The following is a 19,067-nucleotide window of genomic DNA, read 5'->3' as shown; positions in this document are numbered from 1 at the left end:
CTGGCACAATCCCTCTCTGAAAAAAAAAAAAAAGTTTTATACCACCCAAACTCTATCTGTATAGGTTGAAGCTGCATATGCAACTATGATGCTTTTAATGCCATTAAAGGAATCACACTATAAAAAGGGGGAACTTTGTATTGTATAAAAATAAAATTAGGAGCAGTGAATAAATATAATGCATGAAATGAGAAGATATTTATTCTGGGAAATGATTCGTGATTCCCTTTATTTCACAGATACATGAGCCTGTAGAGGTACCTATTACATACTACTCCAGAAGAGATTTTCACCTGTCTGAATGCTTTTTCCACTGGAAAGATGTCTGAATCTTTGGGCAAACCACCTCTTTCTTTCATCTCTGTCTGCAACCAGTGGTTGTTTCCCCTTTCTAACTCCAGCACAGCCACAGCCTTTCCAGAGCAACAGCCATTGGAAAAAACCATCAGCCCCAATAATTTCCTAATAACTCCCTCAGGAGAGTGCATCAATCACTGTGTGCACTGAATCTTCTCTTAGTTGGTCTAAAATTCACTGAATTATTAATGTTGCCTGGTTTGAAAAACACACAAATCAAGAGGGCATCAAATAGCAACCAGGCATTCAAGCAACAGCAGGGAACTCACTAAGAACTCAAAGCTTTTTACCTCTCCTTTCACCTTTCTCCAAAGTCTGCCCCATTGGTGGTCTGGGTACATTCTCATAGTAACACCACACGAAGCACAGTTCCAAGGGTTTGGGTTTTCTTTCCTCCTGCATTCGTTTGAATGGGCACCTACTTTTCCAACAAACATGCAAAGCTGCAGTAACTGCTATATCAGAGGGTCACACTGAAAGTCATGTCCTGCTGTTGGACACGCACAGAGGCCTCCGTTCTAACTGCTGCCATAGAACACAGTCACATGCTGCCCAAATTCACATAAGCATCAGACAGTGCTGCTGTGTATTGAAGGGATATGCTCACTAGCTTTGTTGTTTGGTCAGCTTGGGTTTGTTGTTGCAGTGCTAGCTGGTAGCTAATATTCAGTTTTACACCATGTGGTCCTTCTCCACTGAAGGTTTCCCTGTTGTCGTCACGTGGGCCTCAGTCTGTGGAAAGAAACCGTCGTGACATCATCACACCATCCCCCACGTCTCCTCCTCATCCTCGCCCCCTTGGCGTTCCGTTATCACCTCGAGATCGCGGCATCGCCATTAAGAACAGGAGGCATCCCCCCTCGTTGACGACATCATCCCGCACCGCAACGCCCACCTCCATCGGTGCCCAGGGGCGGACCCACGGCGCAGAGCCGCCTCCGGGGGAGGGCAAAGGCCGGCCCCCCCCTTTGCCCCCGGCCCCGTTATCCCCGCGTCTTTCCGCCGGGGCCCTCAGTTCCCGGCTATGGCTCTGCGGGTGCTGCTGCTCCTCGCGGTGCTCGCCGTGACGCCCTCCTCCGCCTCCCCGCGCTGCGCCCCGCAGTGCCCCCCCGGCTCTTACCCGCACCCCCCGGGCCGAACCCGGCAGCGCTGCGGTTCCCCGAGGGGTCACCTGGAGCCCGCCCGGTGCCGAGGTGCGAAATAGGTCGCGGGACGCCAACTTCCGGTCAGGGTCGGAAGTGGAGGACGAATTCCGGGCTAGGGAAGAAGTGGGTGCAGCTCCACATAGGGGCCGGGTAGGAAACAATGATGAAGACATGAGTTCTCTGCGCTTGGGGTTCCCCTTTAATGGGGCACTCCCAAACGGGTCCGCCGGAAATCGGGTCCGGAGGGAAACAGAATCCCGGGAACGTTATATTTTTTTTTTTGGGGGGGGGGAGCTCATTGCCGCCCCCCATTCCCCGCAGCGCTCCGCTGCCCCGCGCCGCTCTCTTTCCCGCACGGCACCATGGGGCCGCGCTTCCCCGCGTACCCCTCCGGCAGCGTCCTCCGCTTCGAGTGCGACGATGGCTTCGTGCTGCGGGGGACCGCGGAGCTGCGCTGCAGACCCGGGGGTGTCTGGAGCGATCCCCTCCCCGTATGCGACGACGGCGGTGAGTAGGAGAAGCCTTAAAACCCATATAAAGGGCCCGAAATCCCTCCAAAAAGCCCCAAAGACCCCTGGAAAGCCTCAAAATACTTGGGGGAGGGGGACAAAATACCTCTTGGAGACCTCAAAATCCCTCCTAAGAGACCCCAGAAATCTTCAAAGCCCCCAGATCCGCCAAAAAATCTTTTAAATCCCTCTTAAGCACCCCAAAATCCTTTATGAGGGGCTCAAATCCCTATAGATACCCCAAAATACTTCTGGAGAGGGACACAATTCTCCATAGATACTTCACAAATCTTTCCAGTGGGGGGACAAAATCTCTCATAAAGGCCCCCAAATCCTTCTAGGGGTGGCAAAATCTCCCATAGAGATCCTAAAATCTTTCTGAAGAGAGGGTGAAATATATCAGTGGGGTGGTGCAAATACCTCAAAAGCCCTAAAAACTTTAATAAGGCCCCCAAAATCCTTCCCAGAGAGGAGGTTGGAGTGTGGGCCAAACCCTTATAACGACCCCGGAATCCCTCATACACACTTCAAAATGCCCTGGAAGGGTGGGTTTTGGGTCAAGTCCCTCTTAGAGACCTCAGAATTCCTCAGGGAGTCCCCAGAATCATTCAGGCAGATGAGGGGGACAACTGGGGTTGGAGGGTACTTATGGGGCTGATTGGTGGGTTGCTGGGAGTGACTCAGGGGTCCCTGTATGGCTGAGAAGGGGACAGTAGCTGGAGAGGGCCCTGTGGGGTTATGGGGTCCTTGGAGTGGGTCGGGGTCTATATGGTCCTGGGGCTTGTGTGGCAGACAGAAGTTAGACGGGGGGATCCCTATGAGGTGTGTGTGTCCCTGGGAGGGGGGCCAAGTGCTCTGTACCCTCCACTGATTCTCCCCCCAGAAGGCGACTGTCCCCCCCCTGCGGCACCAGCAGGAGGAGTGACAACAGGTGGGGGACGGCACCATGGGGCCGAGGTGGGGGTGCACTGTGGGGCAGGGCTGCAGCTACTGGGACCCCCCCGGCGCCACTGCATGGAGACTGGGAGATGGTCCGGGCCTGAGCCAACCTGCCGCCGTGAGTGTCACCCTGTCCCCATAATGTCCCATATATATATGTCCCCATATTGTCTCCATGTTCCCCAAAATTCCCACGTCCCTATGTTCTGTATCACCACGTGCTACATCCCCACGTCTCTAAATACTCTCGTATTGTTTCCTTTTTCCTATGTCCCCAGCTTCCCATACGTCCCCAAATGTCCCCATATTGCCCCAGCTTCCCCATATATCACAATTTCCCACGTCCCCCAACCCCCACATCCCCGTGATGTTCCCACATTCCCTACAGACCCCTACTCCTACGACCTCCCAGAGGACATCAGTGGCGGCCTCGGCTCTTCCTTTGCCTCCATCCTGGAGCTGGCAGGTGCCCACACTGACGATGGTGAGCTGGGGGACCCTGTGGTGATACCACGGTGACATCATCGCAGTGATATCATGGTCACATTGTGGTGACAGAGACGTCCCTGGGGCGCCGCATTGTACTGAGCCGCAATGGGTCCCTCCATGTCTACCTGCTGCTGGACGCCTCTGGCAGTGTTCAACAGGACAACTTTGAGCTCTTCCGGCAGAGTGCGGTGGCCATCGTTGACAGGGTGCGAGGGGACAGCAGGGTGGGACCGTAGGGAGATGGGGTGGGACCACAGGGGGATCATGGAGAGATGAAGAGATGGGTTGAGAGCATGGTGAGATGAGCTGGGACCATGGGTGGAAGACATAGGACCTTAGGGGGACCGTGGAGAGATGAGGAGATAGGGTGAGACCATGGGGTGAGGTTGAGACCATGGGGAGATGAGGTAGAACCACAATGGGATAAGCTGAGACAATGAGGAGATGGAATGGGACCAAGGGGAGGAGGGGGGTCCCAGAGGCTGGGGGTCTGGAATGGGTCCCCCGAACTGTCCCCGTCCCCTGACTCCCCACAGCTCAGCAGCTTCGAGGTGCCCCTCAGGTTTGCCATCGTCTCCTTTGCCACCAACACGCGTGTCATCATCTCCACCACCGAAGAGGACGCTTCCGATGCTGACGAAGTCATTGCACGCTTGGAAGCCATGAAGTTTGGTGGTACATCCCCAGAGTGGGCAACCCCAAAGTTGGGAATGCACTGGGGACACAGTCACACGGTGCTGTCCCCTTAGAGCACGGGAACGCGACAGGGACCAACATGCATGGGGCACTGCTGGAGGTCTACCACATGGTCCTCTTCCAAAAGGAGCGGTCAACGCGTGACGGCCGACCTGACGTGTGGAAGGACACGCGGCACGTCGTCATCCTACTGACAGATGGTGGGGACAATGGGAAGACTGTGCTTGGGGGAATGCTGTGGGGCCGGGCTGAACCCCATCACGCTGCCCCATAGGAAGGTTCAACGTTGGGGGACACCCCCGGGACGCGGTGGCCAAGATTGAGGATGTGCTGGAGATCAAAGAGGACCGCGAGGAGTACCTGGGTGGGTGTGTGGTGACACCAGCAGGGAAATGGTGACACTGAGGTTGGCTTTGGGGACCTCAGTGGTGGACTGGGAACACTAGCAGGGCCATGGGGACAGCAGTGGGGACACTTATAAGGGTGTAGCGACATCAAGGTTGGGTTTGGGGACCTCAGGAGTGGCACTGGAGAGCTGAGGAATAGGGTTGAGGTGTCCTCATTGGTTTTGGGGACCTCAGTTGGGCTTTGGGCACCTGGAGGCCACTCCTCCACATTCTGCCCCCCCCCCCCCCCCCACCAAGTGTCCCTTTGCCTTGACCACTATTTGCTGTTGCGCCAGTGGTGGGGTCAGTACCCTGATTTCCTCCTGTCCACAGGGCCAGTGCCCCATCCTGGGTCACCAAACTCTGATTCTGTGCCACCAACCCTGTCCCCACGATCACACCCTGTGGCAGATGGCCCAAACCCTATTCTAGGGGCCCTAAGCACCCGTTGTGGTGCCTTGAACCCTGTTCTAGATGCCCTAAGCCCTGTTCTAAGTGCCTCCAACCCCATTTTTGGTACCCCAGTGTTCATTTGAGTCATCCAGACCCCACTTCTGATACCTTCAGCGCCCTCAGTCCCAGTTCAGGTTCTCCAGACCCCACTCCAGGTGCTCCCCACCCCTTTCTCACCCCTGACCCCTTGCCCCCAGACATCTATGCTTTTGGAGTGGGGGCCCTGGAGGTGGACATGGCTGAGCTGGAGGCTGTGGCCTCGCACCGCCGGGATGAGCGCCATGCCTTCAAGCTGGCAGATGCATCAGCACTACGTCAGGCACTGGAGGGAGCGTTGGCTGCCACCGCCCTCGGGGACCTCTGTGGTGTCATTGTCCCTGCTGGTGCTGCCCGGCCACCGTGGCATGTCATACTGAGGGTGGGCACTGGGGAGGATCTGTGGGGGACAGAGAGGATCTACTGGGGGTGATTGAGGATGGAGGGGAACCTTTTGGGGACCATCTTGGATGAGGGATCCTTTGGGGAATGTTTGGGATCAAAGGAATATTCATTGGGGCACACTGAGGATGGAGGGGGGAACCACTGGGGACTGACAGATCCAGTGAGGAGGGAGGGAATCTGTTGGGGACCACTGGGGTTAGTGAGGATCCACTGTGGGTTGTTGGGATTCATTAGGGGTTGGGGGGCAGTCAGGGGAATCATTGGGGTTGAGGGAATCCATTGAGGATGGGAGGATCCTCTGGGGATGGGGGATTCCACTGGGGACCCCATGTTCTTGCACAACCTCCTCTGGTACTTCCCCAGACTGGAGTGCAGCAGCGTTGTGCAGGAACCCTACTGGGGGGCCGCTGGGTGCTGACAGCTGCACACTGCTTCCTGGGGGGTGAGAGCCCCCACACCTGGAGCGCCGAGCTGGGTACGGCCCCAAAAGTGGGGACTCCCTCATCCTGATCCCAGAGCCCCACCACCACAAGGACCCCAACACCTACAGGACCCCCCACTCCACTGGGACCCCAAAATCCAGGACCTCTCCTCCCCATTGATACTCCCTCTGATCCCCATTTCTTTTTGGGGGGGGGGTGTCTGCAGCAGGGGGTCAGGAGGTTTCCATCCGTGGGTGGAACATCCATGAAGACTTTGACATCCGGGGGAGGGCAGCATGGGGGATCCCTGAATTCTACGACTATGATGTGGCCCTGGTGGAGCTGGCAGAGGAGGTGGGGGACAAGGGGCTCCCCAGGTGAGTGGGACAGTTGGGTGTGGAAGGGCAGCATGATATTGAGGGGGTCCTGATCCCCCACCCCCCCTAAGAAATCTGATTCCCCCCCAAAAAGGCGCATCTGCATACCCTGCACTGAGGATGCAAACAGAGCAATGAGAATGGCACCAGGGAGCACATGCCAGAAGCAAGGTACGGGCACCCAACATCATTCCCACCTCCACGTGTCCCCATATCTCCATCCCCACATTGTTCTCATATTCCCAAATGTCACAGTGTCTCATCTGTCTGTGTCCCCCTCAAATTGTGTGTGCATCTCCCTACGTTCTCCCCACATCCCCATCTCCACATTGTCCCCAAATGTTCCCATTTTGTCCTCCTATCTCCAAGTGTTACAACATCCCCTATCCTTGTGTCACTGTCCCTATACATCCCCCTATTATCCTTGTATCCCCAAATGTCCCCCAGAGGTGGAGCTGTTGGGCCACACGCATATCCCTGCTGAGTTCGTGTCACTGGAGGACAAGAGGTTGAGTGTCAGGATCAAGGAGCAACAGGAGGTATGGGACTGCCCCAAGGCACACCCCTGCCCCGTAGTGGGACCCACAGCCCCACACACCCCTCACAACCGAAAAGAGTCCCAGTAAGGCTCTGCTCCACAGCAGGACCCTGCCCCATAGCATAGCTCTGCCCCACAGCGTGCCTCCTGCCTGGGGGGAGCAGTGCAGCCTGGGTTGCCCCACGCCAATGCCTCTGTGAGGGATGTGGTGACAGAGCGCTTCCTGTGCAGCGGGCAGGAGAGCGGCGGTGAGCGTGAGGATGCAGCCTGCAAAGGTGCGTGTGTGGGGGGGCCCAAATATCTCTGTCCTCACGTGTTTCCACATTCCCATGCCCCCATATTGTCCCCATGTCACCAGAATGACCCCAAACATTCCCAGGTGAATCTGGGGGTTCCCTTTTTGTGGAGCGCCGCCACCGCTTCCTCCAGGTGAGCACTACAGGGTGATGAGGAGTCACCCCTCACCCTGACCCCCCCCATTCATTTGGGGATCCCCAAACTCCCCTTCCCTGCAGGTGGGGGTCCTCAGCTGGGGCACCTTCAATCCATGCCACAGGGGGGGTCGTGATGCCGAGGGGGGGCTGCTCCGTTCCCCAGCCCCTCCTGGCCACCACCCCCGGGATTTTGCCATCAGCCTCTTCCGCATTCAGCCCTGGTTACGGCGGCACCTGGGGGGAGTCCTGCGCTTCACCCCCCTGTGACTCCCCCACATAGTGGGGCTCCCCCCAGAAGCCCTCCCCATTGGAGTCCTATAGGACCTCAATGGGACCCTCCCCCCAACCTGAACTCCCCCAATAAAGTTGTGCCCTCCCCCAATACTGTGAACTTCCATGTGGGTTGAGAGGGGATAATGGGGTACTACGGGGTGGGGGAGGACTTCTGGGGTACTGTTACTAGGGGGGCTCATTAGCATCACACTTTCAGACTTAATGAGGTTAATGAGGCCCCATGGACCCACCTGTGGGAAGGGGGATAAAGAGCGCGTTCAACCACTCCCATTTCCCATAACCTGCCCGGAGAGGGCGATATTACACAACCCTCGCCTCCCCCCGGCTCCATATTCTGACCCACAGATCTGGGACCCTCGGAGCTGGATCTAGATCCATGGCCACAGCGCTGCTCACTTTCCTGCTGCTGCCCCAACCCCAGCCCTATAGCTCTGCACAATCTCTCTGCCCCCACGACCGCCCAACCGCACTTTCCTTGCCTGCCTCGTGACTCTGCTCCCTAGCTCCGTCCCAGGATCCTCCCAGGGGGCTGCTGGGAGCTGAAAGCCGCACACTGCTTCCTAGGGAGGGGGGAAAGGAATCCTGCCCCCAGAGCCCACCTCCCAAATCCCCAACAGCATTTACGCGCTGCCATTACCCGAGCGGACCCTATCGGGAACCTCCTCTGCCTTTTATTTCCACGCATATCCTCACGCAAACGCAGAGAAATACCTCACGAGAAGCGACAGCTCCGGCGTTGGAGCCGCGGTGCTGTTACGGCCCGAAACCCCCACACATCCGCACCGACCTCCTTCCTCAGCGCCGCGCTTCCGGACGGCCCCGGAAGAGCTCCTTCCGCACCCCACCGCGATTTCCGGTCACGCGGCCAACGCGCCGTGCGTCGCATCACGTGCGCATCACGTGCCGCCGTCCCGGGCCGCTGAGGTCGGCGGCGCCGTCACGTGACCCGTGCCTACGCGCGGCGGGGCCGAGCGCAGATGGCGGACGCAGAGGCCGAGGCGGCTCCGCGGGCCGAGATGGCGCGGCTGGTGGCGGCGCTCCGGGCCCGGCTGTGGCAGCTGCAGACGGAGCTGTGCGAGCAGGAGGTCTCGGAGGCGTCGTCCCGGGCCTACTGCCGCGGCTTCTGCCAGGTACGGGCCGCGCCGCGGGCCCTCCCAGCGCGGCGGGGCCGTTGAGGGAGTTCGTTAGCGGGGGTGCGGAGGAGCGCGAGCGGAGGGATCCCCGCTCGTCCCCGCGGTGTGGCGGTGCGCTGTGAGGGCGGTGCTGCCGCCGGACCGCGGCCGTCGTTGCGGTGACGCTGTGCGCAGCGCCTTTGGGCCGCGCGGGGCCTCGGGGTGGGGGTGGGGGTCGGTGTGCGCTCATCGCGGTGGGAACGGGGCCGTGCGGGAGAGCTACCGGGCCGCGGGTGTGCTGCGTGCCGGTGCTCTCGTCTGTGTGGTCGTTTAATGCCCGTTCGGCGGTGATCAGCGATTTCTGACTTAAGCCGTTGACTTGTTGCGCTCGGTGAAGTGTTAGCGGTGGGAATTACTTATTTGTGAAATAGCGATCTCTGCGGTTAATGAGTTATCGCTTCCTGAGCTGCATCGGTTAGTGAGAGCTGCGCGGTTGAATCATCTGTTGTTGTTGGGTTTTGAGAGCTTTTCCTGTTCGATCTGCCAGAGTTCTGTTCTTAAATCCCAGCCTGTCAGCCAGTGTTCCCATCCCTCTGTGGTGTGGCCACCCAGCCTTCCTTTTCTGAATGAACGAGGGCAGCACCAGCTGCTGACTGTGGCCAACAGCCTCAGTGGTGTCTGATATGTGCCATTGGTCCCCCTGTGGTTATTCTATATCTGTAGGCTGTGTATTTTGCCACACTGTTCTTTTGGGGAAACCATAGAATAAGTAAGGTTGGAAAAGACCTCTGAGATCATCCAGTCTGACTGTCCACCTACCTCCAGTATTGCCACTGAACGTGTCCCTCAGTGCCACAACCCCATGGTTCTGGAGCACCTCTGGGAATGGTGACTTCACCACTCCCTGGGCAGCCTGTGCCAGCGTATCACTGCTGTTTCTGAGAAGATCTTCCCGATGCTCAACCTGACCCTCCCCTGGCATCACTTGAGGCAATCCCATCCCATCCTACTGCTGTTACCCAGGAGCAGAAGCCAACCCCCACCTCACCACAACCTCCTTCCAGGCAGTTGTAGAGAGTGTTGTGGGCTCCCCTGAGCTCCTCCAGAAGGACCCGTCCCATTCCCTCAGCCACTCTCAGCTGTCTTCCAGGCCCCTCAGAGCTCCACTCCCTTCTCAGCACACGCTCCATTTCCTTCTCACAGTGAGGGGCACAGCACTGAGCACAGCACTGTGGGTCCATTAGTGCCAGCACAGAGGGACAGTCACCTCCTGCTCCTGCTGGCCACACAGCAGGTTGCCGCAGGGCTCCTTGTCTGCCTGGGCACGCTGCTGGCTCACATTCAACTGAGTGCCACCAACTCCCCCAGGTCCTTCCTCTCTGCACAGCTTTCCACCAGTGTGCCCCAAGCCTGCAGCACTGCATGGGGCTGTTGTGGCCAAAGTGCAGCACTCAGTCTTGTTGAAGCTCATCCTGTCAAACTCAGCCCAGCCACCAGCCCACCCAGGTCTCTCTTTAACACCTTCCTACCCTCAAGGAAGTCAACGCTTCCCCCAACTTGATGCTGTCTGCAGACTTACTGAGGGTGCTTATAATTTACCACTCTGCTGGAAAGGTTTGTTAGGTTCTGGCTTTGCAAACTTCAGGGTGCAGCTCACAGGCACTGCTGTTTATCTCCCAAGTCATATGTGCTTTGAGATTTGTGACCATGCGTTTACATGGAAATCTCTGTGATGTGTGTTACTTCTGCCTTGTTTCAGGTCAATGCCATTTATTACAAGCAAGCATCGGAAAGAGTATCTGGTGGATGTAAGGCAGATATTGTCAGGACGACCAACATGTGTATTTCTTTGGTCACCCAGAATAAACTTATCCATTGCTGTCATCAGTTTTGGACAGTTCTGATTGCCATGATTGTTCTCTGGAGATCTGGGGGAATCATGCAGTTGTTGGGCTGTCACACAGCTATTTTAGTAGGGTGTGAGTTTGTGGTGTTGTGCTGTCAGACCACTATGGGAAGGGTATAATTTTACATCCCACTTTCCCCTTGTACATGGGGATGTTTGTGGATGTGGCGTGGAGCTCTAGTGATAAAACTTCTCAAGAACTGAACATCTATGTCTAAGTTAAACTTAATAGAAAGTTGGACTGAGGTATTTCACAGCTTGGAGGCCACCGTTGATGTCTTGTCATAAGCTCATCGAACTGCAGCAGGTCTTGCCTAGAGAGAAACTCCCTTCAGTTGTGTGGAGATGTAGTTGTGGTGAGGGCCATTATGGTATTTGAGGGTTTGCCATCCTGTGGGTGCATCCACATTGCACTGTGACTCTGCAGGGTGCTGTCGGAGCAACTGATGCTTTCAAGGCACAGCAAGTGGTGAACCAGATAGCATCCAGACAGCTCTGTGCACAGGGAAGCAGTTTTTGTGACACAAAAACTTGTGCTCCTTTCCTGCAGCTTTCTGGGAGTGATGTTGGGTGACGTTGTCATCTCGGTCACCTACTTCTTGAGTAGGAGAGGAAGGTGAGTGTTCAGGATGACACAGCTAAGTGTCTCAGCACCTAAACAGTGGGTTGGCTCTGCAGCTGTTGTGATGCACTGCATGCTCATGCTGTGAGGAACAAGTCTGTCGGGGTAACTGTATGTACACAGATGCCAACTGGTAGGATCAGGTTGTGTGCTGAGGCTGCTCCATTGTAAATATGAACCAGTATCAGTGAGGCAATGTACAGGACCTCAAATAATTTCATCTACTGATAGCACTGGTAAGGTTGGTGAAGTTGTTCAAGGACTTGCAGTTGTGATCAGGTCTAAAAGAAGAGATTGAGATCTCTTTAAGAGATCTTAAAGAGAAGATATCTATTTATTTATGTTAAACTCAAAGCTGTTGTAAGAACAGCTTCATGAGAAATTCACCTATGCCCTGCAATGCTGCAATATCTGCTTGAGAATCAGTGCAGAACTGAGGACCTGGGTCTGTCTGTGGGTTGTGCTGTAGGTGGATGCATGTGGCCTCTGCTGCCCACACCCCACTCGGGTTAGATCTGTAATTGTAGTTGAAGGAAAGAGGATGTAGTGGTGGTTTCAGAATATATCTGTTCCAGAAGAAGTTCCTGGTCATTGGCTGCTCAAAGAATTGCTGACTTTGGATGACCTCAGTGCTAAGATAGCACTTAAGGGGAAGGGTCTAGTGTTTTCTAGCAGATGAGTATACTTCTTGATTTTACACTGTGTGCTATCATAGAATCTTTGAGTCACAGAATTGTTTGAGTTGGAGAGGACCTTTAAAGGCCATCCACTCCAACTCCCAGCAGTGAACAGGGACCCCCACAGCTCCACCTGCTGCTCAGAGCCCCTCCAGCCTGAAAAGGCTCTACATGCCTGTCATAATCAAGAATTACATTGAGTAAGCTGCTGTTATTGGATGTATTTTTAGGCAAGTACAGAGTTCAGTTTATTCCATTTTTGCAGTCACTGATAGACTCCTAGCAGGGTTTCTAAATAGGTGATTTCTTGATAGTCATCACTCACTTGAGTATCTCAAAGAATTATGGCTTGACAGCCTTTATGATTCTTCTAATGTGTTATATAATTGTGTTTATTAAATCCTTCACTAGTTTCTTAGAGACACGCTAGTAAACTAACATTAGTAACTCATCACTTTTGTTACTGATCTTTGTGCAGTGTTTAAGGATGGTTTCTGTAAACTTCCAGCCTCTTTAAAACTATTAACAATGTGGTTTGGGTTAGCCTGTACTTGAATTGCTAAAGTTCTGGGAAAACAGCCTGCAAAGCAGTCTTATTTTTTACTGACAGTGTTTCCATAGACTTCATTGTTAAAGATCTCGTGTGGCTGTGCTGGTTGAGTGGATGCCTGTATTGTTTATTTTTTTACCCCAGGACTATTAAGGTATGGTTAGATCACTGACACAACAGAACAGCACAGAGCTGGCTGCTTATTTCTTGCTACGCTGAACACCTTAAACATTTCTGGCTGTTGTAATGACTGCACTTATTTTAGCAAGCTCACCATCACGTCAGATCAACAGTGTCCTTGTAATTACAGTCTGACATAATCACACCTTTTTTCAAGGTGTCAGAGGCACAGCCTGTAGGGATAGGACTTGACCAAACCCCTACGACGACTGAACTTCTTGTGAACAGCCTTGGCCTTAAGGATTGCCCAAAGCCCAGCACCGTTGCCTTTTTTTCTTCTTTGCAGCTGACCTTAATGTTGGTTCCTGCTTTGGGCTGGAGGAGGGTTGTAGTTGGTAAGAGCACCAGTTGAATTGTTGTAGGGTGCTTGCCTTCAGAGCTGCCTGGAAGCAGAACTGCACTGTCCTTAGCTCAGTGCCCTGCCTGCTCTGTGTTATGCAGGGGTCGATAGGAAAACAGCGTGCCACTGTTTGAAGGTTTAAAAAGTTGAGGAAGTGCTACTGTTGAAGCTTTATTTCACTTAAAGCAGGCTGGATTTTAGGTGGCTTCTTCAGTACTGAGCCTGTGTTTGGTGAATGTGCATGTAGTGGTGTGATGTGGGTCCCATAGTTCTCTACTGATGGCCTCGTGTTTGTCGTATTGGTATATGTGTATCTTTAATACAGCGCAGCCTGATGGGTGTCCTTAATCTCAGTGTTTGGATGTTTTCCTAAAGGATGTGGTTTAGTGGGGCAGTACTGGTGGAAGGTGGACAGTTGGGTGATCTTGGAGGTCTTTTCCAACCTTGGTGCTTCTGTGATACTGGTGTTACACATGTGGATCTGTTCCTTCCAGTACTTGAAGGGAGGGAGCACATCAACAGGAGGGGGAATGACTGTTTACACGGGTTGATAGTGATAGGATGAGGGGGAGTGGTTTTAAACTGAGACAGATTGGATGTTAGGAGGAAGTTTTTCACTCAGAGGGCAGTGGCACACTGGAACAGGTTGCCAAGAGAGGATATGGATGGCTCATCCCTGGGGGCATTCAAGGCAAGGCTGGATGTGTCTCTGGGCAGCCTGCTCTGGTGATTGGTGACTCTGCCTGTGCCAGGGAGGTTGAAATGAGATGATCTCTGAGGTCCTTCTCAACCCAGGCTGTTCTGTGTCTCTGTGATCTGCCTTTGTGACAGTTATACAGGAGAAGCTGTCCTTCAGAGCAAGAATTCACCGTCAGAGTTCTCTCACCATCTGTTCTGGATATTACACGTCAACGTTTGTTTCTTAGAGAAAAGCATAATGAGAAAACTTAACAAAAACTCCTTTTCTTTCAGACACTTCTTCACTACGCTGGCAGTCGGGGTGCATCGGAGCATATTTTACCTTTTTTGGAAGTGTATCGGGTCTCCATCCAAAGCTTTGCGAACGCACGGCCTTACTTGACCACGGAATGTGAGGATGTTCTCTTGGTACTGGGCAGGCTGGTGCTGTAAGTGTTAAGTTGGTACACTCACGTTTTAAAGTCAATTAAAAAAAATCTTTACAAATGAATGGGCAAGTTGTTGAAATACAGTGTAATACTTAACTTGACAGCTGTGTTTAAGATGTATTCTCTAGTAAATGTCTTTAGTACTTTTAAAATCATACTGCAAAACTGTGCTTGAGCATTTTGTTGCTAACCTGAACAAGTGGGAAGGCTTTGTTCCTCTGTACTTGGGTAGGTGTGAAGGTATTAGGAGGCCTCTGTTCCTTCATGAAGATTCTGAAAATTGTTTTTTGAGTAGAAGAAGCTTAGTCCTCGTTGTACAGAAGCTTTAGCTTTAGACTTGCACACGTAGATGAAGAAACCTGCAGTCACTGTGCAGTTGCTGCCTTTGCTTGTCCTTCCCCTTGCAGTGCAGGGAAGTTACAAAGAGGTCCCTTTCTGAAAACAAGAAGCTGTTTTGTGTTGATTGAATGTATGGGATATTCATGTGTGATTTAACCTGAGCTCTCTGACCACTGTCTGTCGCACTGAGTTGATTTAAAGCAGAACAGTTCTTGTGAAGCAATTCTCCTTTTTATTCCTATTTTTACTGGTTGAAGCAGAGTTGGAATTTCTCTTACTTCCTCACAGATAGTTTCAAGTGCGGAGATGCTGTTTGTGACTGCAAAAACCATAGCATGAGAGCTTTCAAAACCATCAGTTAATGGCCTTAACCTGAGGAGGGTTAAGGAGCACATGGGTTATTCCGTGGTGGTGAGGCTTTGTTCAGGGCAGAAGGGTGAAGTTTCAGAACCTTGGCTATAAAGCTCATTGTAAAATATGAGTAGTTTATTCTTTCAGTGGGCTAACTTTACTCTGCTATCAGTAGCTGGCTTGCTTTGTGATCTGAAGTCAAGTGTTCTTTCTGAGAAGGCTTTTGCAACACTTGTTTTGTAATGTATGAACTTGAAATATCAGTCAGCATTTCAGAACCAGATATCTTCATATAATATGTTTTTAATATCTGGAACTAAGAGAAAATGTGAGCTAGCAGTGGTTTATTTTTTTTTCTCCTTCTGTCTAGGAGAGAAAAACGCGTAAAATCAGATTCCTTCCACCTGAATTACTTCACAATCCACTCCTTGTTTATTTAATTTAAGATGCCAACATGGAAACTGAAGGCTTGCACTGCTAAATCCTTTAGCTCATGGCTGTCTAACATTGTGGCTTTCCTGGGCTGCATTGAGTGAAGAGGAATTGTCTTGGGCCTAGCATAAAATATCCCATTTGCTAAAAATAAAAAATATATTAAAAAATAAGTTATTAAAATGAGAGCAGTAACAACACCACAAAACTAGTGGGATCTGTGACCTTGTAGCTGAGGAACTGGTTTGTCAGTGCCTGGTTTGATGGCAGTGGCTGGAGCTCTCAGTGAGATCTCAGGGTGTAGTCAGAGATTTTTGTAATGGAGTTCTACTCTTCCTGTGCTTCATCCTTGAAAACAATTGTTCACAGATTGGTGGTGTGGGTAAGGAGTGACTGTGAAGTGAGGAGTGTTTTCCTCTGGAGAGATTTGCTAAAAGTGTGGTAAAGAGATGTGGTCAGGTTTTTCAGTTGAGTGTCCAATTGCAACTCTGCATGTTCCTCTGAAGATCGGTGGTCATGTTTTTACGTTGGCTGAAAATGGAGTTGCAGATATACCAAAAATTGGTGTTTTCCTCAGCAATTTCGAAAACTGTTTTCAGATTCCTGTATCAGAATGGAAAGCATGGCTGCATGTTTTTCTCTGTTTGTAGGACTGTGTTTCACCAGTGCACCAAAATGCACGGGATCGTTGTCACGTGAGCTTGCCACAGTTCAGACTGGTTTGAAGCATAGCACAGATGAGTTCTCACCTCAGAGACGTGTTTTGCTCATTTAAAGGAGTGGTCAAACCCACCCAAAACTCTGTATCTGTCCTCCATTTTCAATCTTCAAGTTCTGGTACAAATTTTCCCTTGGACTCCATAAGTGCCTTGATTTCACTTCACAAATTTTAAATTCTTTTTTAATATTTTACCCCAACTTCACCACCTCCCTTCAGAAAAAGAAATGCTTCCCCATCACCAGCATTTGTATTTCTGAAGACCTCCAGGAGCTGATGATGCTTCAGTCCTTTGGTTTGTTGACTGTTTGCGTGACACTGTCCATTTTTGAAGCTTTTGCTGGTAGATTTTCTTGATGTGGTGGTATTTCAGCAGATATGAGTTGCCATGGCAATTGCATCCTCTTCTATTAATTTTCTAAATCCTGCTGTTTTACCAACCACTGTTGGGACACCATTGTTGTACCAGGTCTGTTGACAAAGGTTAAAGAAAATGGCTTTAATGCAATCTCTGCTGCTTCATATAAGTCAAGAGATTTAGTTGTGTATTTTAATGGAGAGCATTTCTTCAGTGACATCATATTCATCACAAACACCTCTAATGAAAGTGGAGCCATGTTTGTAGTGTCAGTACTTCCACCTATTGCTGAAGCATGCAATCTGAAATTAGCATCTTTATTCTTTTGCTATCTTTTCCTGTCTCTTCCATCTGTTTGGTTGCAGTCTGATTAAAAAAAATTGATTTTTTTTTTACTGGGATGAATTCTTGTTGCATCACTTGTAACTGCTGTTGTGATGGTGCGGGGCTGTGGGTCAGACAGGCTGCCTCAGCTGGTGCCCCACACATCTCTTTGCAAAACACCTTGATTATTTTCACTCTCTTACAGCACTCTTATCCTTTTATTTTTTATCACTAGAGTGTTCTGCTGGTCCCTACTCATTTAGCTTTAAAAGTTTGCCTTCTGTCTTTGTATGTGGGGTCACTGATGCTTGGAGTACGGCTTCTTTCATCTTTCAGGGTGCAGCTTGTATACTCTAACTTTGTGGCTGGTGTGGCAGAGTCATCGTGTTCTTGTTATGGTTACAGTTGAGAGGAATCTGAAGAATGAGAGAGGCAGTGCATATGGTCATGGGTGGTTTGGTGCCACGGGTTGTTAGGTGTGCTGTTTTCCTCACTCTGAGCTCTCCCATCTTATCTTTGTATAAGTTTAAATGTGAGCGAAGCTGAGGCAGGGAATTAAAGGTGAACGTTAAGTTCTGTGGAACTGTGAATATATAATAATAATAATAAAATAGGAATAGTAACAATAGAATAGGAATAATAGGATAGTAATAATAGGATATTAATATTCTGTGGAGGAATATTACCTGGTTAAGGATATGGGACTTCTGGGAGCTGTCATATACACAACACTGTTTTCAGACTCTTTCACCCATCCCTCCAAAAGTGATGCTGGTGCAGTGTGAGGATGTTCTGGTCCATTGCCTAACGTTAGAAAATAAAAGGAAGGCTTGGATTGGTTGTGGTGCAGGGTGGGAGAATGAGTGCGAGGGGAAAAGGAATGGTTGTGGCCTTGGAGGAACTTGGATCAAGTAGAACTGAGTGCTCATTTCCACAGCTGCAAAGCACAGGATTGTAGAGATGGGGAGGGACAACTAGATACCAGCTAGTTCAACCCAGCCCCTGCTGTGAAGGCAGTTGTTTGAAAAGGAGTTGAGCATTTCCACGTCTTCAGCAAGGTGATTTATGTGCTTTTTCAACCACTGAAAGAAAAGAGATATGAATATCTAATGTTTGGGATTCAGATGGTGAGAGCAGTGAGTCTGATGTGTGTTGCTTCCAGGAGAGCCCTTGCTTTTCAGTGCACCACTGTGAAGAGGCACCTGTGGTAGTTCAGTGTCTTTGCATGTCTAACACAGCATTGCTCTGTCTTAATAAACTGTTGTAATTTACTTCACTAACTCAGGTGTACCACTCTAGCTGTCATTAAGGGTTAATTCAACTCAGAACAAATGCACAGTAACTTCTGGTTGCAGGTGAACTCTTCCTGCTGATCATCAGATGTCTTCTAATACAATTCTCTAATGCATTTAAATTGCTGTCTATAAAAGTGGTTGTATAATAATTGTATGCAAGTATTAAGTGGTGGTTTTTTTTTTTTTGTCTCAGAGTTATTCTTTTCCAGAGTAAAGTGAAATCAGGGAGTGTGTTATAGATAGAAATGGCAGAGAAACCCCAAGACCTTGTTCTTTAACAGAGCAAATGAAGTTGTGCCTTTAGGAAGAACCAGCAGCATTCTTCTGAGCTAAATCCAAAGCTGTTTTGTCCAGCAGCAGTTGATTTCCTGTCTGGGGAGAATGATTACTTCTTCATTTTGTGAGTTATGCTGAATGGCCATTCCTTCCTCTTGCTTCTAAGGGAAGACAGAGTGTTTATGCAGCTGTATAGGAGTAATTTCTAACAAAAAATTAAAGACAATGGCTTGATTTTCTTGGAAACAAGCAAACAAACAAAAACCCAGTAACTCAATACATCTATGATTGGCTTTTGTGGTTGTGCTGTAAGCTGTTACAGGGCAGTGTGCTCTTGGAGCTTCACACAGAAGTGACTCTAGGAGAAGACTTCAGGACTCAAAAGGTTTCTTGTCGTGGATTGCTACAACAGATGATGTTTTCTAGGTATAAATTCAGCCCTCTTATTTTCATAGGCTGATACCTCTGTTCACTTTTATTCACTGCTTTGGAAATCTTGTCTAAGAATCTTTGTAGGCCAAGTAGCATCCAAGTGCTTAACTGCAGGAAAACTTTGCAAAGCCTTGTTTTGCTTTTTAGTTTAAGCCTGCTATCTTTCTATAACTAATACATACATGAAAGAATATTTATACAGAAAGCTTTAGTTAAATTAGTGGAAGTCGATAGGACAGTTGAGTCTTTAGCAAATGGAAATGAAGTGTACATCAGAAGACTTTAAAGTGTGTTGGCAGCAAAGTCGGATAGTACCCAGACTTTATGATCACCTCTGTCTTTTCCCCTTCCCCACACTTGGCTCTTCTGTCTGTGGGAACTGTGTTGTCCAGTCCTATCTTTTCATTAATATTTGGGAGTGGAGGTTTTAAGCAAGAATTAGTGTGAATTAGAACTATTGAATGATGTAGGTCTAACTTGGAGCAATCATTCGGTGTGTATGGCAGCCCTGGTGTGATTTTCTTCCTTAATGTTGACGTGAGCTGTGG

At 50.5% G+C, this 19,067-nt stretch overlaps 2 protein-coding genes across 3 annotated transcripts in view; both read left to right on the top strand.

Annotated features, from left to right (window-relative positions):
• The first annotated feature begins 1,381 nt into the window (after positions 1–1,381).
• On the top strand, positions 1,382–7,560 carry LOC136053616 (complement C2-like). Of its 2 annotated transcripts, XM_065744436.1 has the most exons (16): positions 1,382–1,550; positions 1,824–2,009; positions 2,895–3,068; positions 3,339–3,434; positions 3,509–3,645; positions 3,976–4,114; positions 4,189–4,335; positions 4,410–4,499; positions 5,172–5,392; positions 5,779–5,890; positions 6,064–6,214; positions 6,309–6,385; positions 6,662–6,753; positions 6,892–7,027; positions 7,132–7,181; positions 7,268–7,560. In XM_065744436.1, exons 1-16 carry the CDS (start codon positions 1,382–1,384, stop codon positions 7,451–7,453), a joined length of 2,163 nt encoding a protein of 720 aa, XP_065600508.1. In that variant the 3' UTR covers positions 7,454–7,560. The 2 variants fall into 2 exon arrangements, with proteins under 2 accessions (XP_065600508.1, XP_065600507.1); XM_065744435.1 differs by lacking the exons at positions 1,382–1,550; positions 1,824–2,009 and having other exon boundaries at positions 2,971–3,068; positions 6,067–6,214.
• An 864-nt stretch (positions 7,561–8,424) lies between these two features.
• RLF (RLF zinc finger) overlaps positions 8,425–19,067 on the top strand; it is a 33,091-nt gene continuing 22,448 nt past the window's right edge. Inside the window, exons 1-2 of the mRNA XM_065744753.1 lie at positions 8,425–8,610; positions 13,840–13,994. Of these exons, the coding sequence (XP_065600825.1) occupies positions 8,458–8,610; positions 13,840–13,994 (308 nt within the window). The 5' untranslated portion in view covers positions 8,425–8,457. The remainder of the gene's footprint in view (positions 8,611–13,839; positions 13,995–19,067) is intronic.

The sequence above is a fragment of the Cyrtonyx montezumae genome, unplaced genomic scaffold (genome assembly GCF_038088225.1).
Source record: "Cyrtonyx montezumae isolate F1298 unplaced genomic scaffold, pur_monq_1.0 scaffold_31, whole genome shotgun sequence".
NCBI classification, from domain to species: Eukaryota; Metazoa; Chordata; class Aves; order Galliformes; family Odontophoridae; genus Cyrtonyx; species Cyrtonyx montezumae.
This window is presented reverse-complemented; position numbering and strand designations above follow the sequence as displayed.